The 27,425-nt window shown below is 33.4% G+C and overlaps 1 protein-coding gene across 18 annotated transcripts; it reads left to right on the forward strand.

Annotated features, from left to right (window-relative positions):
• Positions 1–2,691: 2,691 nt before the first annotated feature.
• On the forward strand, positions 2,692–27,242 carry LOC129786033 (tropomyosin-2). 18 transcript variants are annotated; one of them, XM_055820812.1, is made up of 10 exons: positions 2,692–3,322; positions 4,763–4,920; positions 5,880–6,005; positions 14,445–14,578; positions 15,617–15,734; positions 18,879–18,949; positions 20,450–20,525; positions 21,504–21,566; positions 23,310–23,379; positions 26,885–27,242. In XM_055820812.1, the coding sequence occupies exons 2-10, from the start codon at positions 4,807–4,809 to the stop codon at positions 26,968–26,970; spliced, it is 858 nt and encodes a 285-aa protein (XP_055676787.1). In that variant the 5' UTR covers positions 2,692–3,322; positions 4,763–4,806; the 3' UTR covers positions 26,971–27,242. The 18 variants fall into 18 exon arrangements, with proteins under 18 accessions (XP_055676787.1, XP_055676796.1, XP_055676791.1 ...); XM_055820821.1 differs by lacking the exon at positions 26,885–27,242 and adding an exon at positions 25,631–26,389; XM_055820816.1 differs by lacking the exons at positions 15,617–15,734; positions 18,879–18,949; positions 21,504–21,566; positions 26,885–27,242 and adding exons at positions 14,920–15,037; positions 19,931–20,001; positions 22,461–22,523; positions 23,712–24,303 and having other exon boundaries at positions 3,046–3,322.
• The last annotated feature ends 183 nt before the right edge of the window (positions 27,243–27,425 follow it).

Below are 27,425 nucleotides of genomic sequence, written 5' to 3' on the forward strand. Positions count from 1 at the left end.
TTGAGTCTGGCGATTTGTATGTAAATTAATTTATCTAGACGGTTATCAACTCTATGTGCTTGTTAAACATTCTTGTAAACATTTTCTGAATTTATCAACAATTCGACTATGCTAAAGAGGTATAAAATTTAAATAATGTAACACCATGTCGCATGAATAATTGCATTAAAATGCAAGACGAAAATGATACAATCTTCAGATCAATCACATTGCAAAGCATAAAGGACAGGTAGGACACAAATCGAGTGGATGATCACCTTGTTGTCCATATTTGTGATGAAAAAAAAAATCATCAATCTATTCGTCAGGGGTACCTATGTACGTTTTAGAAGTAGCAACGAGAGTGGTTTACAAGTGCAATTCTCTAATTGTCGCTACTTGCCGACTTCTTATAAGAATGGAGCTTATTTTTTCTCACATGTTTTTTTTTTTTAATTTATTCCAACGTATTTGTTGCAAATGATCTCCATAAATTGGATTATTGTATGTTTGTCTTTTTGGACATTTCATGGATGTTGGTGTGATTTTTGTGGCGCCACTTTTGCCGTATATAATATGGGGCACAAGAAGGGAAATGTGTGTGGTGCCTTGTACTAGCCTGAAAAAGAGATTTTTATTATTATGATATAATAATATCGGATTCGTGATCTCCTTGACCATTTCTTCTTCTCAATACTCCATCTCCCCTTCGTTGTGTGTCATTGGCTATACATTTTGCACCATATATGGACATCCATCTGATCCGCCAGATTTTTTTTCTCAGCGCGGTGTTTTTTTCACTCTTGTCACACAATATAATAAACAATTTAATCAAAGTCACTTGAAATCCACGGGCCGATGGGAAAAGACGAGAGGTGTAAGATGGTGTGGGGAAGGAGAGAAAATGCGAGTGAATCATGCAAATTCACGCTGAAAAAGCAATGAGGGATTTTCATTAACAGTTTTTCGCGCGGTAATTGTATGGTTTTTTGGGTCCATAAATTTCTTTAGCCAAAAGCGGAGTGATTGCAGATTGGCCAATTAACGGGGTATGTCATACGATAATTTTAGACATATTAAATTGCATTTATTATTCTTCATCTTATGGTCAAGAGATTCACCATTTTGCTCTATTTAATTTGAGTAGAACCCAAAAATTAGAAAAAATTAACGCACATGCTCCATCCGGCTGTTGCTTATATCAATCTTGATGATATTCTTGGCGTTCAAGAAGCGAAAAGAACTTTTTCTTGTGTTATTAACACTAAACAAAAAGTTAAACACCAAAATAGGTCATTTCCAATGCCCTGCTGGTTACATGAAAACTATCATAATATGTACATAAAAAATGATAAATTATTTTAGAGGAAATAAACATAAACATGAGCGGAAAATGTTTAGGGAAGAAGAAAAGTATTTTGTTAAATGTTTTAATTTTGCAAAGAGGAATGTTAAATGCATTTTACACATTTCCATAAACTATTTTTTCATAAATCATTATTGCGCAATTATCGGGAAATTTAATACAATTTTATTTATCACTTGAGTGATTTTCCTCATTCAACAGACATTGAAAGTGAAGAATATGGTTTCCAATTTCAATTTCTTGACAATATCATTGTTTTACTACCAATGTGATATATTATTCGTACAGAGAATTTATGAGGCAGCATGTGTTGTTTTCTATTTGGAGACATTTAGGGAACTCATGTAAAAATGTAAAATGCAAAACGATTTGATTAGTTAGATTAGTTAGTTAGATTAGATTAGATTAGATTAGTTTAGTTAGATTAGTTTGGATTAGTTTTAAATAAGATATCATTTTTTAGGGAAAAGTTAAATACTGTTTATTAGGGATCATCTAATGAAAATCTGCAATTTGGCGTCAAAAATAAGTGCTGAGCAGATCAAAAACTAATAATTTCTAAGAAAAATCACCGGAAAGTATGAATTCCAAGGAATATTTTGACCACCGTGACAAAACCATGGAGTTGGCGGATGCGGTACTTGAAATGAAAGGTCCGTATGAGGACAAAAATCGTTCATACGAAAAAAGGTAATAAATTCAGCAATTTGATGAAAAAAGGGAAAATAACATCAAAAGGGAAATTAAAATAACTGCTGAGAGAAAGGTCCTGAAGGAGAGAATTTCTCTCCTCTTTTGTGTTAATGCATCGGGTAATCACCAAGTGAAATCCATGTTAGTAAGGCTACTGCCTTACTAGCATGGATTTCACTTAGTAGGTTCTAGTAGAAATTCCCCTGCTTTTAATCACACCGACTTACTAAAAAATATCTAACAGTTTATTGGCGCTGAAAGAAAAAGACATGGGTCACAAAACCTATATGTAAGTAGATATAAATTAATTTGATATTAGACTTCTTAATATTTTTTTCTCAAAGATAAATTATATAGGATACCGGGGATATCATTTCAAATTTTGGATATTTTCCAGAGATTATGGAACATTGAAGATTTGTGCTTCAATAAAAGGCAACCAAAAAGCAAGATCTTTTGGCGAAACATAGCCTTTCTAGGAAGGTTTCAATAAATGAATGTGATTCTATTATCATTAATTCTTAAATTGCACATTTCCTGAATTTATGAAAAAAAGTTTAGATTCCAATAAAAAAAGAAATACATTTACGTACAAATTAAAATAAAAATTCTAGAATTACTCTCAAAATCATTCCCATTAACTATAGCCAAACAAACTTTCTTTCACAAAATCATGTTAATTCAATTAATTTGATATTCAAGAAAATAATGCATGCAAGATTATAAAATTATTATTCATATATCTCAAAGATCGTTTTAAATCATGTGGAAAAAATTATATCTTGGTTCATTTGCTTGAACAATCTTCGAGATGTTTTTCCTCTCAGTAGAACGTCCCAAATATTTTTTTATTCCTAAAAGTAATCCAATCCTAAGATGTGTCTTACGTGAGTGTTGAGTGACGGGAACGGCAGCCAGCGTGAAGAATGTAATATCTTTTTCAATGGAGGCGACTCGCTGAAAAAAGCCGTGAGAGCATAAATAGAGTCATGTAGAAAAATAGATTTGAGAAGATCGGAGAGAGCGCGAAGATGAGACCCAGCCACTGGCGCGTCTCTCCGGGCTCGTAGCTTTTTGGGTGGTAAAGTGGGAGAATCGTGTGCACGTGATGGGGCGCCTGGTGGGAAAGTGTCTAAAATAGTGTTGGAGCAGCGGTGGGGATTATCGTGAGGAGTTCGCGGTGTTACGAGCCACTTGCAAAGGATCTGCCTGGTGTGGATTGAGCGTCTCAAAGTTTTGCCGTTTTCAGTTCGCCATCAATCTGTCCGAGTCGCGGATTCTTTTGTAAGTAATTCCAGTCTCTGTGCTTTTTGCTTAATCTTCAATGCAAATCGTTACTTTCTGAAATTAATTTTCTGTGAAGACTTTTTGTTTTCGTTAAAGTCTTATTACCAAAAAAACCTGGTAGAAAAATTCTACTAATTGTGATTTTATAGAGTGATCAATTTTTTAAAGTTCAAAACAAAAATAAAAATGTCGTGATTCAAAATTTGCCAAAAGAATTCAGAGATTTTCTTGCGATGTTAAAATGCGAGGTGTTTCTGTAAAGAAAATAAATTAAATCTAAAGAGAGTGCAGTTAAAAAACAAAGAGCTATTGCTTAAGAAGAATGTTTATACGAAAAAAAGTTTATTATAGATGAATTTTAGTGCCTAAAATGATGGGTACTTGGTGTGGCAGAGGATTTATTTTTGTTAGCAACAAGAACCACAGCTAAAAACGGGCTCAAGACGTTGAGTTGCTATTTTTGGTGGAATGATTCTCTTCAATATCGCGTTCAGCATAATTTTCATAAAATGTGCTTCACCCATATGGAAATGAAGGCGATTCTTCGCACCACATAAAATAACTTGCTTGAGTTTTACTTTTATTTTTTTTCTCCTACTGGAGAGCACAGAAAACGTCAGAGAAGCTATACTTAACAAAAACTCATAAAATACATTTTAAACCGTTCAGATCATATTTCAAACAAATAATTCAAACAATCAGATGATAATGGAATTTAAATGATTTTTTTGTTGGAATTGTGAGAGAATTGGAGACGAAAAAAAATTGTCGAACGGAGAATGAATGAGTCATAATAAAGGTATGCACTCGCGGTGTAATCTTTGACCCAGAAATTCGGCCATCGTCAAGGTCAAGCATAGAATCTTCGATTGAGCAGGTCTAATTTCATGGATATATTGGTCTTGCAGATCTAGCCTATATCGTTGAATGTGCAAAACAACCCCCATATTTATTTTTCAACATTCCATGGCCATTGTTCATTTTATTTGCACAATATTAAACATTTTCCCTCAATTTTCTGCTCAACCAGCAAAAGTGTTGGCAAACTCCACCTCAACTGTTTATCCAGCAAAATACAGCAAAAAAAATCCGGAAAGATCTCAATGACATTTTGAGAGAATTTGGGATATTAATATTTAAATACTTCGCGACCTCGCAAGAACATCTCTCATATTAAAACTCATCGAATATTATCTTTATTCATTTGAATGCTTTCGTGTTCAATCATTTCACTTTCAGCAGAAAATTTGAACATTACACTGAAAGGCAATCGTGTGAGAAAGAGGGAAAGAAATTTTTCTTTTCGATAAAGTCTTCACAGAAAATTCAATTAAAAGTGTTCGCGTGTGGCCCACAAAAGCCCTCCGGCTCGGAGCTACTCGCTGAGAAAATTTGCATGCAAAGGAAAACTAATCAGGTGCTTTTCTCCCGTGTCAGATTCTTGTTTATAGCTTTGAAAGGCAAACCCCCAACCCCTCACCATGGACGCAATCAAGAAGAAAATGCAGGCGATGAAGCTGGAGAAGGACAACGCATTAGATCGTGCGTTGATCTGTGAACAGCAAGCTCGCGATGCTAATCTCCGTGCTGAAAAGGTAAGAATTTTACTTTTATTAAGAAAAAATTAATGTCGTGAAAGAAAGAACGATTAAAAAAATGAAAGACATTGAAATTGATATGCAAAAAGATTTCAAAGATGTATAAAATATTTTATTAGGGAATTTTCTTTTAAAATTTTGAAACATTCGAATTTTTATTAAAAGAATTTTTTAACTGTGATGTTTTCATTTGTATGTATTTAGATACAATGTGGGTGGGGTATGTTGTGGGTACCGGAAGCAACGAAGCAAGTAGAATTTCTCTAATGAGATGATGGGCATAGACTTTAATGAAAAATGAAATTAAAAAATAAGTAAAGGAAACGTCTCAAAGCCATTAAGAATATTGATCTTAAAGGAATATTCAAAATCAATTATATTTTCAACTTTGTATCAGCTATAATGATTATGATGTGCCTATGTTACTTTTCAATTTACAATTACAAGCATTAATTTCAAAATAGTTTTATCATTTTAATTAGCTATTAAGAAGGTATTATTATCATTTATTAAAGGGATTGTCTTCATGGTTGATGAATCTTCAAAGCTTTTATTTTGAAGCATTTATGAATCGTTAGCACGTGGTGTTTTTATATTAATTTAAATTATATTTTGGCATAAAAGGGCTTTATAAAATGAAAGTTGATATTTTAAATAATTTAATCAAAAACTCTTCTAATTTATTAGATGTTTTCCATATAAATTGCATAATGTCCTTTAATGCTACGATGAAAGAAAAGCTGAATTTTTATTAAAGTAAAATTTTCTTCAACATTGATAGCAATTTTCAAAAATTTTATAATTTTAGGACGACTAAAAATTTTGGAAAAGTTTCTTACTGAATCTTAGAAATATCTTTTTGTCTTAAAAATATTTTATACATCTTTTATTCATCTATTAAAATTATTCAAATAAGATTTTCAAGTAATTAAAAAAATGTCTTTAAATTAATCCAGGCTGAGGAAGAGGCCAGGAATCTGCAGAAGAAGATCCAGACTGTTGAGAACGATCTTGATCAGACTCAAGAAGCTCTCACACAGGTTAACACCAAGTTGGAGGAGAAGAACAAGGCTCTCCAGAATGTAAGTACCACAGTTTTTATTTATTTTTGACTTTATTATGAAGAATGTTCTTTTGGCAAAATCCCAAAAGAGTGGTCCATAAATTCCAGTAAAATTTCATTGATCTCAAAAGCAACGAAATGATAATTTGTAGCAATTCGTGCGTGCAACATATTTGCGAAAAGGAAGAACGTTATACAGTGAAAAGGGGGATAATTATAGAAATAAAATAAAGTGAATGGCGACAGCTTCTGATTTTGTGCCAAATGATCAAGATTGTGGAGAATTTTAGCGAGTTATGAGTTGATTTTATGTGGAAGAAAGTAGCATTGATGCGTTGTATTGAGACGCAAGCATACGCATACTTCAAGATTTTTTTTTTTACACAACTTTGTTTAATTTGCCATATTTTAAACTTTATATGATTCTATCGTGAAGAATCTCAATGATTTCCTCGCAAGTTTTTCCGCAATTCAAATAGAATATGAGAAATATCATGGGAGAGGTTTATTCTTGTGATCTTTCAAAACACATAAGATCGAATTTCGAGCGCATCTATTTTTAGCGCGCCTTTTGCTTCACTCCAAATACGGCCGGTGGGGCCGTCGTCATCGGTTAGAAGACTACGCGCACGCGTTGAGAGAAAATTTCACATTTTCTGTGTGCTGAAAATTAAAGACGAACTGGAAAATTCAAGGGGAAAATCGACTTTTTGCAATATTCTCGTGATTTTTTGCAAAACAATTCGAATGAGACACAACTGAAGAGCTTCTTTAGTGATCTTTTAAATATAGATCACGCATTTAATAATCAGCCCAGTAGAGAGGCAAATAAATACGGCGGCTGCAACCGTTGGCCATGTCATTCGTGGAAAAAAAGAGTGAGAGAGGGGCAATGGTGTGTTGAATTATTTTGGGAATTATGTTAGGACGGTCTGTGGGAGGTAGTCTGAGACAACGTGTGTCCAGCTCTAGAATAAATTCCTCGAAATTGTGCAAAGGAATCTCATCAATTCGGCGGCAACGTATTCGAAATGCTACTTGTAGTACTTGGCACCAGAGGGAAGTGAGGGGTTACGCAGCTCAACGATCACAGCGACGCCATGCGAGTGGCCCGGTAATTAGAGTGACAGTTCTGGCAAGATGTCCGCTTCACGGAGGTGATAAAAGTAAAAAGTTAAGAAAAGAGATGAGTGAGCGCAATAGCACGGCACATTTTGGTGCTGGACGAAAGCGTGGCCATCAACATCATCCACGGCATAGCGGGGTGCGACGATCCAATGTTCCATCCGCAGATAATTTGGCTCAATTGCGCGCTGACACATCAAACATCACGCAAGAGAATTCAAATATCATTCCGGCAGCTGATTCTAATAGGAATTTTTCATCCGCTCATACTCAACATCTGAGAGATGGTAGAGAGGAGAGTACTCTGAGTCAGAGACTTCCTAGGAGTAAAGTAAATGAGAAACAAAGCCAAAATGCCTTAGCAGAGCTGAGCTCTGTAGATCCGGACAACAACAACAGGGTGCTTCCATCGTCAAGTGCCTTATGTGATAAGAATGTGTGTGGAGGAGAGATTGTGGAGTCTCAGGAGAAAATAGGCAGCAATAGAAATGATCAGCCGTCCAGTCATAGTCCCACAAGTGGGAAGAAAACTAAAAATTCCGATAGTAAACGTCGGAGATTGCGCCAAGCACAAGAAATCACAAAGCAGGAACAAACAGTATCTGCTGATGCTCAACCATCAACTGAAGATATAGATACGGAGAATGATCCTGAAGCTGCAGAATGGGCTAAATTGAGATGTACCAGCGAAAGGACAGAAGTCATAGCTGAAAGGGAATATCGAAGGCAGAATAGAAGATGTGCTGACTACCCTGGATTGGCATTTGGCCGATCAATCTTCAGTTCAGACACAATGATGAAATTCAGTATAATCCGCAATGAACTTCACAATATCATGAAAACACAATTGAAGAGGGTAGGTTACCGTCAAGTATCCAACTAATGAATTTCTTGGGTATTTTCTAGTTAATCATCGTGATAGAAGCATAAATAATCATATAAGATGTACTTTGGGTATCTGAATTAAGCACGAGTACTATTCCTCGGGATTTATGACCTCAATCGTACGGATTGTTGGATTTGTGCGTTTGTGAGTGAGGATATATTATTATATAGCGAAGAACGCAGTCAAATGAGACAACAATGTGCTCAAAAGTCTAAACTAAACGACCATGTGGGTCAAATTATTTGGCAAGTTGCGGCTATTTGAAATGAAGAAACTTACATAAGAGACCAATTACCATCTGAGATTACTATTGGGGATTTAAATCTCATCGAAAATTTTGCATATTTCGGGATTATGCAAAAGATCTGTCTCATTTGATCAATCAGACTAAAACACAGAAACTATTATGAGATTATGACAAAGATTACAATGAACGAGGATGAATAATTCCTTTAACAATATTTCCGTAACATTTCAGTGATATGGAAATATCCAGGAAATTGTTTAATCGAGAAAATACGCAAATATTATTGAGAATTTCAATGATATCTTTTATTGGAAATATTCTAAATGAATAGCAGCGTGTGCATTTAATATACATTCATGGGTTTTATATTTATACAATTTAATGAATCTGTTTAGTTTATTATGTTTGATGAGAATTTTGCGCAAATCATGCGAAAGTAAACACATGTGGGTATTTGCTTTTAGATAAATTTAGATTTTCATTTACCCAGAATCATACAATATCTCTCGCTGGTGTTGTATGTTCAATATTTTATTTCTCAATTAAATGTGATATTCCAAAATATTATAGATACATTCAGGGTCTCTTTATTATTTTTAAATTTATATAGTCACGCTGTAGAAATGTAACCAAGAGGGTCAAGATCACTACAATGTAAAGAAAAAATTATCAATATTCTTCAATATCTTTTACAGCAGAGCATAACTGCTCGACGAGAAATTTCGATAAGATCTTCCCTCGATCGATTTTCACGCTCAATGCTCAATCTTGCGACAAATTAATAAATGCCACAGCAAGAGAAATAATATTCATAAGCGCTATATGGATAAAAATAACAGAATAATATAAAGTTGTGAAAATGGCAAAAATATCTGTTCGATTCGCGATTTTCCTTATAAGGGTCGATTTTAATAGACTAACTCTTGCCCGTTCATGGTCTCCCGCTTAAAATTTCGCAGCATTGGGAATCCATATGGCTTCAATTTGTGGTGCGCTTTTTATTGCATAATGATTTTAATAATATCGGAATGATTACATTTTTCGCGACACCATAAATGACGCAATTGCGTATTTTTGTCACTTATTTTTTTCGCTGATTCATTGTAAATCTGAATGAAAGTATTTTATGGGGACGCGTCCGAACTGTGAAGGGAGAGTCAGTGGAGCGAGAATGAACTAAATTTGTTGAGGGACAAAAGTTAGGTCGGGTAACTATTGAATACTTTATTTTTTTGTAAAGTGTGGGATTCTGTTCTCATATAAAATGCGTAGAGAATTTCCGTTTAATTAAAAAAAAAAGAGAGAATCTCACGGCTTACATCAATTCTATGATGTTTAGGGAAACAAAACGGAAGCACCACCCTTTTCATTGTTTCCGCTTTTAGGTACTTATTTTAAACATGTTGATCAGGTCAATTTAGGTGATTTTTTATTTGCTTCTTTTTAATTCTATTTTTGGGTGTTGATTAGGGGAGCAGAAGTTGTTGAATGCTTAATCATTTACATTTTGTATATATATTTTTTATTTGTTGAATAACAATTTTTTAAGGGATTCCAACAAGAGTAGCATCTTAGAAATTAAAATTTCGCGGGTTTTGGTATTACTCTTTGACCACTAAGTGCGCCCCCTATAACGACACTGATCGATATGTGCGAAAGAGAAAAATGTGTGGAAGAGAGATGGATTCATTCACAATTCCATACTGTTGATCTCACTTTACCTCATATGGGTAGAAATTGGTATTTCCCTCACTCACTACAGTCAGTGGTTGTCGCCATTTTGAAGATTGAAAAAAAATTTGTGCGTTCAGTTAAGCAAAAGGCGAGGCCCGAAAAATTCCCTCGAAATTGTATCATTTCGGTCGGTGAAACGTGAAAAAAATCAGATTTCTCAGTGCTCGCGTATCAATACATCTTGCATAGTCGCGGGTGCATTAGGGAAGACGTGATAAGAGTCCTGTACAAGTTTTTTCTCAATATTTAAAAAAAAATCACCTTTCGGGTGCAATTTTGCCGCGAGTGTGTGTGTTGGTTCACTTGCGAAAAGAAAAAAGGAAAAATCCCTTTTGGGTTTTGCGGTTCTTTAGTATCCCCCTGTGTGAGGATTAAGTTTTTGTTGTTGTAGGAGAAGTGAATTAATTTTTGCGTGAGTGAGATATAATTAGAGAGGGCGATAAAATGTCAGCAAATATACAGCAAGGCACTCTGTTGGATGTGCTGAAGAAGAAGATGCGTCAGACCAAGGAGGAAATGGAAAAATATAAGGATGATTGTGATGAAATTAACAAAAAGTTGCAACTCGAAGTGCGAAGACGCGAAGAAGTAAGACCATTTTTATCATTTTACTTCATTTACGCGACCTTTTGCGGACTCCCATTTCGTTTTTATACACGAAAATGTAGAAAATTTTGTAGCGAGAAGCGCGCCCCCGAAGATTTTGTGCGCATAGAGGGAGATGACGCGATATGGTGGTTTGTGTGTATCAGAATGAGACCGAGTATATCAATGATCATCGTCCGGCACAGAAATGGAAAAGAACAAGTTTGAGATTCAGAGATTCTCAAGTTATTTTTTTTTCACTCTACGCAGTGACCTCCCAAGAATATCCAAAAATTTTTACGATCTATTGTAGAGTCGCGCGTCTAAAAGCTTTTGCACTTTAGCACATGATTTTGTGAATGAAAAAGGTATATTGGGTGGAAAGAAAAACCAGAAAGAATTTATTGGTTTTTTTCTTAGGTCATCGAAAATCAAACATATTGAAACTTTGGCTGAAAAATCGCGGTTTTGAAGTGCAAAAACCTCTTATTGATGGGTTGAGCAATTTTCAAGTAAATACCTCAATCGATCATATGACGTCGTCCTATTATGTAGGGAAAATTCGTAGAAAATATATGTAGGTATTAAGATATTTTCTTATTACGCTTAATATATATTGAAAAACGTCCTTGCTGACTGATATAGAAAAAATGTTATAAAATTCGAAAAAAAAGTACATATTATGAAGAAAATTTACGTGCAATTGCGAGAAGAAAAAAAATATGTTGTGAAAGAGAGGGAGTGAGAGAGAAAAATTTCTTATCAATTTAGCTGATAAGTTACCTTGATAATTCTGCGCTGAGGTAACAAAATCACCTTAAAGTCCTACAACACTGGTGTTTGAGCATAGTGATAAACCTCCTCTGAAATCACGTTTAATTTCATAATTTCTCTGTAACAAAAAGCCACAATTACATATTTTTAGTCAAAGACAAAAAAAGTTAAATATTGCGGAAGAGAGAAAATTACCATTGCTGGTAACTTCCATTTGAGTATTCCCAATTCCCACAGAAAAAAAAGTTAAATGGGATTTGTGGGTGAGTTTGTAGTTAGTATCCAGCGAGAGCATGATTAATTTGTAGCAAAGCAACCCGATGCCCAACCCAAAATCGCATCAAGCTTGAAAATTCAATGCCGGGCACGTCGAAAGTGTGGACAGGGCACGACTTTTGAAATTCTGAAGAACATACTAAACAAGATATTGTCTTCAATATCCGTGTGAGGATTAGTATTCCATTTGGGGCATATTCTCGTGATGTGAAAAGTTTGCATATCTCTCACTCTCCCAAAAGACACAAAGTCTAAATTTTCACCTGCTGCGGTGGAAACTAATTATAAAAGACCTCCAAAGATAGCACAGATTCACCGTCTCTGACTCATACAGATATTACATATTTCACCGGTAATGACAAAAGCATAGACATGACGTCATTTATTGAGGAAGAAAATGCCACATAAATGAAAAGTTTTTCATGTCATAGCAATGGTTGGTAGGAAGCGAATTGCGTGTGTTTGTCATATCACAAATGGTGGCAATTCCCGAGAGAAGAAGCTTTATAAAATTCTTCATTAGGAAAGGTGAGACCTGCACCAGAGCGGAGATGGCGCGAGAAAGAGAGAGAGAAAAGAAAAGAAAAAATGAAATGTACAGGGCAATGAAACTTGCGATATGGCGTGGAGAGAAAAGAGAATAAAATGCCGGTTTTTAGTGTAATACAAATAGGTATATAGAGAGAATGCAAAATGTGCCATAAGTTTGAGGAATGTTCCCCGAAAAATGGTTTCTATTGTGGTATTTGCCGTAAAAATTCGGTCCAACTAAATTTATCCACAATTAGGTAAATGCCTAATTTGTGATTCACTAATTGCAATGAATGGGACGACAAACTATTTTATTATCATCACAATTTGTGGTGCGTTTTCGTGACTCTGCCTGCATTGGTATTTGGGTACAATGCTAGTTGATGGGTGTTCTGGAATTTAATTTGGGGAATTTATTAGCGAGAAACGTTTAATTTTCAATTTCTATGTTTAACCCTTCGTGCGCCAGGCGCTATAGTTAAATACTGCTCAAACCATACACATTGTGTCTTTTCCTTTAATCAGAAGTTATTTGACTGTTACAGAAGATTTTTTTTCAAGATTTCAAAGAAAACACAAAAACTAAGAATTCCAAAACAGAGAAACGGGCATTTGAACTGTACATGAGAATAGTGATAGAACTTTTCGATTTTTTCTATGAAAACACTCACTTTCTTATATTTCTCTTATTTCCAAGTTCTAATAGTAAATGTAGTTTACTTATTTTCCTGAATTATATATGAAAATCCTATGAAGTGGGGGAATTTGCCCTTTGACTATTTCGGGCATCAAAATTATTATTTAGGTTTTCTATTTCCGTTTTTTAGAACTTTGGTGTAGGAAAACCTCTTAAAAGATATCCTAACTTATATAAAGAAAAATCTACAAATTAAGGGAATGGGAATCTTGTGGTCTCAAGTAAGGAGGAATCATAACATAACTATGAACACAAAAATATCATTCATTTGTGGAATATTTGTTTAGGGTCAGTCATAGACCCCATATCGAATATCAAGAGCAAGTTTTATGTTTGGTGTACGAACGGTTAACATAAGTTGTTTTTAGGCATCAGTTGTCTCATTTTCTAGTTTAAAAGGCTTTAAAAGTATTTTGTATTTTTATATATTTTTTCCACCAATAGGTTTTTTAATAGGTTACTAGAAGTCCTAGTTCACTGGAAGTTATGAATCATAATACAGAAACAATACAAAGTAATAAATTTAAGAAAATTCCACAATAAGTTTTCTTAGATGATAAGTTATCTTTATTACTTCCTACATATTTAGTAGGTTATTGGAATAGTATTTATATGTATGAAAATTCCAAAGCAATTTAGAACAATTCAGAGCATTCTTTGTCGTTTTGTTTATAAAATCGTTGAAATCATATAATGGCACTTGATTTACAAAAATACAAATAGCAATTTGATAGAATAATTTTCTCTACAATTTCACAAAGTTTGCAAGAAAAAAATGCTATCTCTTTAGGTTTTTTTATTATAAGAAAATGATCGATGAATTTTTGCTTAAACTCCACTTACGTGTGGTACGTTTCAAGTGTAGTGTTCTCGTGAATTTTCAGAGAGCACGGACGGTGTTGTTGACATGGCAAAAAAGAGAAATTGAAATGGAAAATTTTTTCATAAGGTCATTTTTATTGAAGAGCTACATTTGCATGAAATTTACTTTCATTGGAAAAATGATGTGCTCCTACCACTTGTGATGAGGTGGAAAAGATGTTTTTAAAAGAAAATTATTTATGCATCAATTGCTTTCTTGAGATTGCATGGATAATTTTCTCCATCGCGCCCGCGTCATTTTGAGAAAGACCAAATGATATTTACCCCACAAGTGTCTTGTATCAATTAAAATGGAGGCACTTTCTGTGTGGCGGGCGAGTCGCGATGAGGCAGAGTATGTATTTGAAAATTTAGAGAGGAGAAGCTATTCAGTGTAGTTGATCTTCCGGTGTTTGTTTAATGAAGCATGGGTTACAATCGATACACACAACAACCATTGACTCCGAAAAAAGGGGGAAAAATGAAAGGAATTTATGGACCATTGAGGGAAAATATTTCTATGTATGTACAATATTTTTCTTTGCGCATTTTCATGCAATATCAATTGACTCATGTGGAGAGAGAGAAAATATTCTCTCGCATTGGGATTGTTTTGTGAAATGGGAATTGAGGGGGTTTGTTATGCAATTTGTAGTTAATATTGAAGAGATGAAAGAACCCATAATGCATTCCACCTGATTGCATACAAACACTGTCTGATGCAATTGTGTCAATCATATAGGCTGAGTCTGAGGTCGCAGCTCTGAATCGTCGTATCCAGTTGTTGGAGGAGGATCTGGAGCGTTCTGAGGAGCGTCTTGCTTCAGCCACTGCCAAGTTGGCTGAGGCCTCTCAGGCTGCTGATGAGAGCGAACGGTAGGTGCCCCCCACGAGGGAAGTGGGGTGATTTTATTATTATTATTTTTTTTAAATTTTAGTCCAACCCCTTTTCCCCTAAAGTGACCCCTTTACATCTACATAGTCTCCATATATTTTGTTAGTTTAATTAGTTTATATTTTTTTTCAAAATCATTCATTAGATAAAAAGAAAAGAATTTCAAAAAGCAAAAAAAGAACAATTGAGTAAGTTCAAAAGTGATGATGATTATCATTTTTTTTGGTAATTTTTGTAGAAGTTGTGTTAAAAAAAAATAATTTATTACTTTTATTGATAAATGTGATAAACCTCCTTTCTTCCTTCCGCATCGATAAAAAAGGATAAGGAAAGCCCTCGAAAACCGAACCAATATGGAAGATGACCGAGTCGCAATTTTGGAAGCACAATTAGCCCAAGCTAAATTAATCGCTGAAGAAGCTGATAAGAAATACGAAGAGGTAGATTTTTCATTGCAGATTTTTCTCTAATTAGTCGACAATTTTATATTACACACTTTATTTATTTTTTGACAAAAGTTAGGGTTATTAGGGAACTAGGTCTCTCGTAATTTTACACCCGGTATGTTTTTTAAACTTTCTGTGAAAAAAGATCATTTTTTCATCATCATCACCATACTTTTAGATTTCGTCCTCTGCCATTGTATTTCAGGGTATGAAGGTTTCTTTTTTTTCAGCAAGTGCAATTTGTTCTAAAGAAACAAAAACACGGAAGGAGCAAAATAAGCGGATATCGAAGGATTTGCCAAGAAAAAATGTCCTCTTAGTTGTCCTATTGTTTCCTCCTGGTCTAAAATGAAAATGAATCCTCCCCTGAAAAAAGTATCCTTTTGCTTGGTGAAAATGTCTTGAGTGATATTTGGTAACCTTTTTGACGTCCTAAGTATTATTTTATCCTACATCCTCCCCCCTCTAGGGCTTGTCTTCCTGGTAGAAAAATGTGGCGCGTTTAACCACCGATGAATTATGTGGCATTTCCTTTCTTTTTCTCATTTCAAATAAAACACAATCGTGTTGTAGCGCCCGCAAGATTCTTGAGAACCGCTCATTGGCCGATGAAGAGCGCATGGATGCACTTGAGAACCAGCTGAAGGAGGCTCGCTTCCTGGCCGAAGAAGCTGACAAGAAATACGATGAGGTGCAGATCTCGTCAATAACTTGATTTTTATTTGGTTTAATGTTTATTTCACTTTTTTTGATTTCTTGAAATGTTTATACATAATCATTTTTATCACTACAAGAATGACCATACATTCATTTTCGGATACCTCCAACGATGACAGAGGTCACATACATATTTGCAGTGTGGCTATGCTGCAAATGATGTTCTGTACCCTCTGGGAGGTGATGGAATTGAACAAAGTCTAGCTAAAAAGAGAAGAAAAAAATTGGCTTGCGAAAATATTTGAAAAAAAAAACGAAGGATATATAGCGAAAAAAAAGTTAAACAATTTTTTCCATAAAACTCTTTTGAGAGAGTTTAAAGAAAATCTCAATGGAAAAGAGAGAAGATGTTAACGATTCATTAACAGAGCGATGCGAACGTGTCTTGCGAATTACTACACGTCTCAAATGAAGCACGAATAGAGTGTTATATCTTACAAAAAAAGAGCAATAGAAAAATTGTAAGAGTTGAGAGCAATAATTAACTGATTAATCACATTATGGGAGATGAAGAGCAAATTGAAAGGTGCTACAATATTGTATGAAATTATCAAATTAACCATTTTATTTTGCTTCACCATAACTTCCCGAGATTTTATTTTATACATTTTGATTTTTTATGTTTTTTTTTTTTAAAAAGAAAATATCTGTTTAGAGTTATTTTCTTTAATGCTTATTTTATTCTTTATTCAAATCTATATTATTACATATTCTTTAGCGAAAAAATTATCCTTCTAACATTTTCTTTGCAAAAAAAAAGAAACAATAAAACATTGTAATTTGTTAATTATTTACAGAAAATGGCAATATATTATAGACTTATTGAAATATTAATGAGAAATGAGAATTATATAAAAATGATTTATATTGCAAAAAAAAGCCAAACAGTCGTTTTTTCTTTCACTCTACCAGCAGACGGTTTAACTTTTCTGAATTGTTTTCAAAATGCATTTTTTGGATGTTGTGTTTCTCATGCTATTATTGCGGCTTCGAATCTGTGATAATGAAAATTTCTTCTCCACTCTCGCGTTGAATTTTCCACACGAATTTGGCGGTACAGCGGATTATTTTTTTTTTTATTTGAGATTTCTCGCATAAAAGAAAGAAGTTTCTTACGAATAGGATATGGAAGAATGAAGTTCTTGCAGGATTTAGAAAACTTTTAAGCCTTTAATATCTTGTAATATTCAACACAATCTCTATTTTCTTGATAAATAAAAGTTTGAAAGAAAATTATATAAAAGCTTCTTATTTTCTGATCCAGAAAGAGCTTTTCATTTGAAACTTTTTTTTTTACATCAATGTGGGGAGTTTTCTTTGCAAAAATTTTTTCCTCATTGATTGTGGAGTTTTTCTGAGCTATTTCACAACAGTTAACATGCTGCACAAATGGTTCAAGTTTTATTAAACTTATTCTTTTCTTAGATTTGCGTTTGATAAGAACTTTTTAAATAAACACAAAGTACACAAGAATAATTTTAGTACTTGTTTAATGATGCAGTAAAATTGAAATATTTTGAAATTTAAACAAATTTTCTCTTTTAAACCGTTGAATTTTAAAATTAATTAAAAGAAAAACTCTTGTTTTATCGGCTGCATTTTTTTCGAAAAGATATTTTACCTAATTATTGTTCTGGATTAATTTTATTTAATTAGAGCTTAAAATAAATTTATTAACTTTTATTTTATGAGACAAGAAGATTGTGATTGAGGTTGTTAAATTAGTCATTAATTTACATAATTAGGAAACTCACGTAAGAATGTAGGAACAAACATTAGAAGAGAAAATCTTTTTTTTTTTAAATCCTAATTAAGGGATCCATGCAATTAGATAATTTCCCAGGAGGGAAAATCTCTTGGTAGAAAAATTTTTCGCTGGACTTATTCCGTTTCAATCATTTTATTTTGAGATATGCATTAATGATTATTCCCATAATTATATTTTATACTTTTTCTTACAATTTATTTATGAGAGCAATTGTCTTTAATAAAAGTTATTTAAAGGAAGGATTTTCATAAGGATCTATTGTTGGATACAATATTTTCCATAATTTCTTCATTCAGTAAGGAAATATTCATTAATTACGTTGTTAAATAAGGCTGATATGTACCTAAAAAAGTCACTAAATTTTTTATAATAATTAGGTGTATCTAAAATAAAATGTTTTGTTAATAAATTCTCAAAAATTGCGCAATCAAAAGCGCATTTAATTCGTAATTTGTTATACAAAACTTTGTTTAACTAATCCTGAATCATTCAAAATCTTTCACATGAATTGTTATGAATTTTCCCACAAAGTAATTTGATGATGAGTAGATATAAAATTAATTTTTTCAACAAAACTATCATTTCCTCCATGAGAAATTACCGCACTCTTTTTGTACGCTAAAATTCGTTTGGTCATTTCGTTAGATGGGAAAGAAGGGAGAAGTTGAAAATCCCCTTTTTACCCATTTTATTTTAAATATGATTCTTCCCCTTACCAAACTTGTGGTCTTCATGATCTACTTATGCTGCCAAATGAGAGCGTAAATTGCGCAATGTGAACCAAATGCGATGATGTCACAGTGGAATAGAGATTTTCATCATTACAAACGAAGAGACTTTTACTTCTACCCCCTTTTCAATGCGGGGGAAAGAGTGAATGAGTTGATTTGCTAATAATGAATACAAAAAAATACTCTCACAGTTCTACGAGTAAGAGCTGCAAAAATGTTAATTTCTTCGATGAAAAAAAAATCGCGAAGAAAAACGCATGAGTGTGTGCTTGTTTTAAATTAATCTACTTTTTTCTTATTCTCTCTAATTTGATCTATATCCAATTATCAATATATCACTGTGGAATTTTTCGTTTGCTTTTGATATGCCAAAAGACGCGAAGCATACAGAAATGCTGCTCTTGAAGAGCCAACAGCGGCAGTTTATTTTTTTTCCTTTTTTTATTCTTTACCTCTTACACGTGAAACATTGATAAATTCTTCTTTGTGGTTGCTTTTTGTTGATGTTTCTTACAACACATTTCTTACACCAAAAGAATTTCTCATGTTCTTCTTCATGAAATTCATTTCCACCTCCATGCGATCTTGGTTGAGAATAAATTGTTGATGTTATTGACAGGTTGCACGTAAATTGGCCATGGTTGAGGCCGATTTGGAGAGAGCTGAGGAGCGTGCCGAAGCCGGAGAATCGTATGTGTCACAGAAATGTGTACCTTCTTGTGTGCAAATTTTCTTGTTGTTCTTATCAGCAGTGTTCTCAAATCTCAAATTGCTGCATTTTTGTCGTTTGACCCCATGATTAAAACTTCCTGCTAATTTTTTTTTGATAAGAGCACGATGGATGTGAAAAAAATATTCAAAGAATGCTTCCAAGTCAGCTTCTTGGAGCTACTTTATAATTAACGTCTTAATTGCCGTGCTCTTATCAAATAAAACCATAAATGCAATTTTCCCCTGCGATGATGATGATGAAGAGATAAAGAGAAAATAAATTATGTATAATGTCCACAGCATGAGGAAATGAATCTCAAAGAATAGTGCGTGTGTAACTTTGGGAAGTGCAATCGAAGAATGGTATAAAAAAATGCCATGCGGTGTTTATGTAACAATTTTCTTCAATTAATTTTAATTGTGATGCATTTGTCTCTGCCGGAGTCGAATGGGGCACAAAAAACGCCTCAAAGATTCACACGAAATTCTATTGAGACAACAGAGAGAGTGTCTCTATTTTTGGCTTCTCAACACACGCAAGACGTCGCACTATTTTGAGACGAATTCCTCATGGCTGGGATGTTAAAATTTTCTAAATGTTATAATAATATTAATTACCGTGATTTATTTCGTGTGTGCAAAATGATAAATTTTAAAATTCAAATACCTTTAATTCTGGCTCCTTTACAACTATTTGACCCCCTCAGAGTTTTTCTTATTGTTGCCCATTCCCTCACGAGACGTTTTAGCTAGCTAACATTGCTGTAATTTTAGTTAAATAAAATTTGTAATTTTAATTATTATGGAATTTCCCAACTTTACTAATACAGAAAATATTTTTGCTGTGTTTTTTTTCTTTTCCTGCAATGCCAATAACCTGCTGTACGCTGATGTGTGTTGCGAAAAATACCTTCCTTATGGCCAAAAAAAAACCATTGTATTTGCAAACTAACTAACCAGGTTGCCCGTAAATTGGTGTTAATGGAGCAGGATCTCGAACGCTCCGAGGAAAAAGTTGAACTCAGCGAAAGGTTTGTTCTTTTTCCCATGACTAAAATATTCCCATCCGGCAATTTTTTTTATTACAAATGTGATTGCTTTATTTTTACAAACGTTTTGATTAACAATTAAATAAGAATGATTTATTAAACGAATTAAATGGAGAAATTAAACCACCATAATTGCACACATGCGCTGACTTTGACAAAATTAGTGGAGGATATAAAAATGCAATGTTGCAAATACTGAACACGGAGGAAATTCTAGAGCATCATTGGTCTATTGGGTGCAAATGTTGTGGTTCAGTGGAGATCTCTCATTTTGTGCTGCACAAAACAACCATGAAAACCCATTCAGTAAAAAGAGTTTTGTGTGCAATTATGGAATTTAATCGATAATTTTCTGCCTTATGCATTGTAAGTGATAGATTATTTTCACTAATAGTTGTTTTTTCTCTTTCTCACTTCCTTATTCAACCAGCAAAATTGTGGAACTGGAAGAAGAACTTCGTGTTGTAGGCAACAACCTCAAATCCCTCGAAGTTTCTGAAGAAAAGGTAAAATTGCTTATTTATTGCTTAATTTTGAATTTTTTAAAGACAATTTCAAAAATTTATTTTTTTCACATAAATTTAGTCACAAGGCAAGATTGATACAAAAAATATTATAAACTCTTCCATTGAGAATTATATATACTTCCTACATACAACATAGACCCTTCAGCGAGTTGGATTGATTAATTTTTAGTTTTCAGGAGAAAAACATTTGAGGGTATTTTAATTTCATTTTTTTAATTAAATCCATTTGGCCATTTCATTTATCAATTAATCTAATTTAATTTTTTAGTAAAAAATCAATTACTGAAATTTTGAAAAAATCTACTGGACCGATTTTAACAAAATTTTGTGGAAATCATCTTCAAAGAACAAAGAAAATTTAGAAAAGGGTTTTGTTCTAATCAGATTATTTTCTTTGCGCTCTTGGGCAATCTTGAAAAAGCTTAAATTCAAGTTCAATTTCCTGGTTGATTTCCCAATTATTCCTTAGGCCAAGAGCTATTATTCTTGAAATTTTTAAGCTTCTAAAAGCCAGTAGAAATGGGTTAATTTTTTAAAATCTTTTTTTCAATTTTTCATTTCTCAATGTTAAAAAAGTTAGTATGGCTTAAAAGAAAAATTCAAGTTCTTTGATAAACAATCTAGTCAAGAATTGAATTTTAAAACTCTTTTTTAGGGATAATTTTAACACAATATTAAAAAATATCTTATCGTAAATTAAAGTTTAATCATAAAGCATTCATAATTAATACAAAAAATAAAATCAATCCAACCTCTTGATGCAAAATATTGATCCACATAAACACAAAACCGGGGAAATCATCTTTCAGATGAAACCCGAGACAATAAAAAAAAAAAATAAATAAATAAACACAAAACGAAATTTCAACAAGCAAACATAAATTAATCTTTAGTCATAGTACATACCAACCTGTCAATAAATTTTACTTGATAATTAAAATATTGATATCAATGTAGGCCAACCAACGTGAAGAAGAGTACAAGAACCAAATTAAGACTCTCACAACCCGTCTAAAGGAGGTTAGAAGAATCCCCCAAAAGTGGGATTTTGACGGTTTTCCCTTCTGTGTGTTGATGTTGCATTTTTAACGAATTTTCGCAAATTTATCTCTTTGAAAGTTTTTAAATGAATCATCTCAATTTTCTTTGATGTTTTCCAAAATATCCCTGAAAATATTTTTAATCTTTTTTTCTTCACTGCATCTAACATTAAAATTAGATTAAATAGAATATGAAATGTTTTGAGAGAAGGAAATTTCAATTTTATGATTTTCTTCCTCTTAAAAAAATATTTATTTAATTGCTGATTTAACTAATTGATTTTATATTGTTTGATCCCGCTCTAATATCTGTTGAGAGAATGTTAAATGATTTTTCGTGTTGTTTTTTTTTCTTCTTGGCAAATAATACAATGCGCTATATTTGAAATCAAATAACGCAGTCCACACTCAAAGAGGAGACATACGAAAGTCAAATTAGACTATTGGATCAATCATTTAAGGAGGTAAAGTCCGGTTTAAGGGACCACATATATATGGATCATAATTATGGGAATATCGTGCTATATGCAAGAATTGGCTGCATTTTTCTGCTACTTTCAGAACCTATGGTATCTTTTAGGCAAAATTATGCTATTCTTAAAGAAAAAGATGGGTTTTTATGAAAGATACGCCTCTCTTGGGTTCTCAAATATTCTTGCAAATTTCTCCTGAAAGGAAAATTCGGTGTTGGGTCCTCTTAAAATATCCTATTTCCCCTTCAAAGTTGGTCGGCAATTTTAGGGAAATAAAAAGTGGAAGAGTTTCAAATAAACCTTATGTGGTTTGTTGAAGAAATATGCCTTGAGATCATGTAAATTGTATTTAATTGTATTTTTATACTATAATTTACTGTACAATCTTGTAATTGACACAGGCAACGGCTACACGTGAATCCGCTGAGGATAAAATAACTAGTTTAAACCAAAAACTTAGCAGCGTAAGTTTATTGACGATGATACTTTTATCAAATAAGAAATTTTCACGAATTATTCACTAAATTAGAGAGAAAATTTTCTTTAATTAGAATTATTAATCATTTTTGGGAATATATTTAAATGAGATTTACTCAAATTCTCAGTAAATATCATTTTAATAAAATTTTATTTACTGATTACATTAAATTTGTCGTAATGGGGAATTATCAAAAACAAGCTTAATTTTTGTTATCATTTTGGTATTTTTTTTTCATTAAATTTATGTAAAAGCCGACCCAGAAATTTCTTGTACAAAGAACTTTTCTTTGGGGCTATTTTTGGTGCTTTGGTGGTGGGAGTTAGTTTATTTCGAGATAAGTGAATTATTTTAATTGAATTATTCCCTTAAGACAAAGGGCTTTTGCTTCTTCTCCAAGGTGGGTTTCATGCATGCTTCGAATTTTCTTTTTTTTGCCTCATCTTTATTGCGCTTCTTCGTACGTGTACCTTTGGAAAATAGTGGAACAATTATGCTACATTTTCTTTAATGTTAATTCTTAAAGAATAAAATAATGTAAAAAGATCGCTTAAATAAAATTTTCTTTTTTTGTGTAAAATATTTTAATTCAAAATAAATTTCTGCATGGTGTTAAAACAAACTATATTAATTGTTCCACTATTTTGAGCATAAAATAATTATGTTTTATTATTTTGGGTGTAACGTGACATTAATTAATTTATCAGGATGATGAACTCAAACTAAATTACATATTTTTCTCTCTTCCCTCGCTCCCAATGATAAACTATAGGCTGAAGCCCGTGCAGAATTCGCTGAACGTTCCGTTCAGAAATTGCAGAAGGAAGTTGACAGACTTGAAGGTACGTAGTGTGTCCCAGAGTACATAATAAAATTAATAAAAATGTCCACTAAATCATTCCTTCCAAAGATTATAAAATGTGATAAAAAAGAGCAAATTATGAGAAAAATCTCTGCAGAAGCTGGCTCTTGCAATTTTCTTATAAAAAATTAATGTAAAATTTTAACTTTGCGGTGCTAATTTTGAATGAAATTTTCTTGTAAAGTTTATCTTTTCTTGTATTTTTATTTTTTTTTTAATTTTATGTTTTTTGTTTTTTTTTTCTTTTTTTTTTCCTAACTCACCACACAAATACAAAAAATACATAAAAAATGCAAACCTCTCACACCTCAGACGACCTTCTGCTCGAACGCGAGAAAAATAAGTTACTTCAGGATGAGATGGAGACCACTTTGCATGATATTCAGAATATGTGAATATTTAATGAAAGGGAATGAAGAGGAAAAGAGCAAAAGCACTTGGATGATCAATACATTGCCTAATTATTACTTTTTTGTTTGTACGAGAGAGCGGATAAAAAAACACATTTATGTGCGCCATCAATTAAGAATACATATTTAATTGAATACTATATAAATATGTTAATTTAAAAGAATGGAAAACACATTTTGAGATAGTCGACGAAGAGGTTTATGCAGACGTTATTATATTTCTCTATTTTTTTTCTTTTTTTTTTCCACGAAAAGGCAAAAATCTCTGCCACTAAATTTCTTTATAGTATTATAGAAAAAAACAAACAAAAAACTTTAATAATTCCTTTAATATTTTTTCAAATACATTCCTGGAGAAAAGTATTTTCAAAGACAAAATTATACATAAAAGCTTTGTTTTTTTGGAGGAGAAGATGAGTCCTTTACCTAGAAGAGGGACATTTTGTTCAGAGAAGAAAAAACAATAAAACACAATAAAAAAGACCTAAGTAAAACCTGCATTTTTGTACTGTACTATCGTATTTTAGTTTAGCTAAACTATTAAGAAAAAAAAAGCGGATAAATTGCTAAAAAAATCATGCATTAGAGTCATATTCCACAGTAGAAAAAAATCAACTTTCCTTAAAGCCATTTTAGACATTCATCATTTCTAGAATGCGGATTAGAATTTTTTTTGAAACTTTAACACTTTCTTTTAAAAACAATTGTTTGAAGCTTAAATTACATAAGTTACGAAAACAATGGGCAGATGGAATAATAAAAAAATGCGAAAATTGTAATTTAGTGAGAAGACATTAAAATACTTTTAAAAATCTATTTTAAGATTCAATTTGAGAAGAAAAAAAATCATAAATTAACGCGCAATTGCCGAAGCACAAATCACGATGTTTTTTTCGTTTTATTTTTGATTTATTTTATTAATTATTATATTTTTTCTTAAATTTAATAGTCATTTACATCCCATTTTACTGAAATAGGACAAAAGAACATTCGCGAAAACACATTGCAAGTTTAACTGTGCGACCTAAAATGCATTTTTTGCATGGGTTTAATTAAATTTAATAATATATTTTTATGAATACGAAGTCATTTTCATGATTTCCAAAAATGAGAAATAGAATAAACAAAAAACACGATAAAATTTTAATTTGTAAAATTCCTACTTTATACATTTTGGCAAAGCCATTGAAAACATTTTCAGAGAATAGAAAATCTCTTCGAGTGAGAGTTATATAAAAAAAAACATTAGGTATTGAAACACATAAAAGACACAAAATCAAAAAAAAATCGCAATTAACAATTTTAATCAGCAAAGCTGAGACAGAAATGAGAGACATTTATCTGTTTCTTCTTTCTGGTTTTTATTTTTCCCTTCTATTTTTAATAAAATAGTAGAAAGTTTGAAGAAAACAATGAAAGACAGCATTGGAAATTAAAAAATTAAATATAACATAAAGAAATAAATATTTAAATGTTGGCATGAGACAAGTTTATTAATTAAAAAAAAATGAAAGAAAATGTTTGTATTAAAAAAGATGTTCAATTTTATATAATACTGAAGAAACATGTGTGTTTTTCAATATAATTATTTTATTTTGAAATAATATAGTGTTTTATTTGTGGTTTTTTGTCTCCTTAGATGTTTTAAATATTCGTAAAAAATATATATTTTGGCATGCTTTCGTAAGACGTAGCATTAGATTTCATAAGCTTTCTATTTCTGCTTTTTTTTCTTTGCACATTTCTTGCGCTTCCATCATGCAAAAAAAAATCAAAACTTTTCAATTTTGAAAAAAAAAACTCAAAAAATGCACAAATCAGACGAAATGATTAATGAACGTGAGAGGTACATGGAGATTGGAGATGATCTGGACTTTGCCTTTGTGGAGCTGATCCCGGGAGTAGAGGTACAATGGACAGAGCGTCGTCCGCGACCACCAACCCCACGTACACCCACACCACCACCACCGCCACCAGAGCCAGAGCCAGTGGCTGCGCCAGAAACCGCGGCGGCTGGGGAGCCAGGAGCCGAAGGAGCTGCTCCCGCTGGGGCACCTGGCGAGGCAGGAGCCGCAGGCGCAGAGGGTGCTGCAGGGGAGGAACCCAAACCAAAGGAACCCACGCCACCTCCAAGAACCCCATCACCCTTCGAGTACCGCAAGCACTTGCCCCCAGATGGCGCAGAAGTGCCCTTCGTGGCAAATTACGAACCCCCACCACCACCACCACCACCATCCGAGGCTCCTCCAGCACCAGCCGAAGGAGAGGCAGCAGCACCACCGGCCGAGGGTGCCGCACCAGCAGAGGGAGCCGCACCAGCCGAGGGTGCCGCACCAGCAGAAGGTGCTCCACCGGCGGAAGGCGCCGCTCCGGCCGAGGGCGCAGCACCAGCCGAAGGTGCAGCACCCGCAGAAGGTGCACCACTCGCCGAAGGTGCCCCAGCTGCCGACGCCGCCGCCCCGGCACCCGCTGATGCACCTCCCGCCGAAGCAGCACCTGCTGAAGCTGCACCTGCACCAGCACCTGAAGCATAAAACACTCAACCCATCACTCACTTGCTGCACGATGTCGTCACAATGCTTTATCGCTTGCACTTCATATGCTTTTTACCCATATTGCTTCTACATTTTGGTCACAACCGCCGCGTTGGATCACATTTCCGTTCCACCCAAGATATTACTTTTCAGTTGCACAAATTAATGGCCGATTGCATATATTTTGGAGTTTTGCAAAAATGAAAAAAGTAGCTTTGATCGAGTGGTTTAATTGCCAGTTTTGCTTAAGTTTTGCTTAAAAGGTAACTATGCTGAAGCTGCGAAAGAATTACGAAAAAATAATTCTTGAGATTTTCAAAGGAATTTTATTAAAATTAAAGAAAGAAAATCGGAAGAAAATCAAATTAAAACACGATCTTTTTGAAAGTCTCAAGATTGAAAAATGATCCAAAAATACCTCATTTTTCCAATTTCCTTTTCCCAAAAATAATTTCCCAACACATTTATTTGGTTCCGTCCCGTTTTTTTGGTTTTATTTTGTTAATTTTCTTTTATTTCCTTCGCAATAATCCCACAATAGACGATCTCGTCATTGAGAAGGAGAAGTACAAGGATATCGGAGACGATCTCGATACCGCCTTCGTGGAGCTCATCCTCAAGGAATAGAGAGGATGTCACAGATGGATGTCAAAGCGGCTTTTTCCACACGGACTCCTCACAAAATCGCACAATTATTCTTTTTTTCTTTCAAATTTTATTCCTAATCCGCAATTTAAATTGCGTCCACATTTCTCTTGTATGCTGTTTGTAAGGCAAATTGTAATACAATGTCTTGGAGTAGATCATATACTACAGATTTAACTGTGCAAAATTACTGAGAGAAAAGATTTATAATTTTTGTCACCATGCAAATCACAATAAAGTGAAGAAGTTAATAATTTGTGTTTACTTTGTTGGTTTTCTTTTGTAGAAGAAGTCAGTCAGGAGAGGGAAAAACGCAAGCGTATTGCTTCCGAATTGGACCTAACATTTGCTGACTTGGCCGGGTACTAACCATCCTAAATCACATTCTAACCACTGCCACGTGACATTCCCACTGAAAAGCCTCATCCAGATCATCT

The sequence above is a fragment of the Lutzomyia longipalpis genome, chromosome 1 (genome assembly GCF_024334085.1).
Source record: "Lutzomyia longipalpis isolate SR_M1_2022 chromosome 1, ASM2433408v1".
NCBI classification, from domain to species: Eukaryota; Metazoa; Arthropoda; class Insecta; order Diptera; family Psychodidae; genus Lutzomyia; species Lutzomyia longipalpis.

Excerpts from the sequence above, each read along its gene's own strand:
- LOC129786033 (XM_055820803.1), top strand. The coding sequence starts at position 6,906 with ATGTTAGGACGGTCTGTGGGAGGTAGTCTGAGACAACGTGTGTCCAGC. Across the intron at positions 14,579-15,616 it reads GCTGCTGATGAGAGCGAACG|CGCCCGCAAGATTCTTGAGA; the intron begins GTAGGTGCCCCC and ends ATCGTGTTGTAG. Across the intron at positions 15,735-18,878 it reads CTGACAAGAAATACGATGAG|GTTGCACGTAAATTGGCCAT; the intron begins GTGCAGATCTCG and ends TGTTATTGACAG.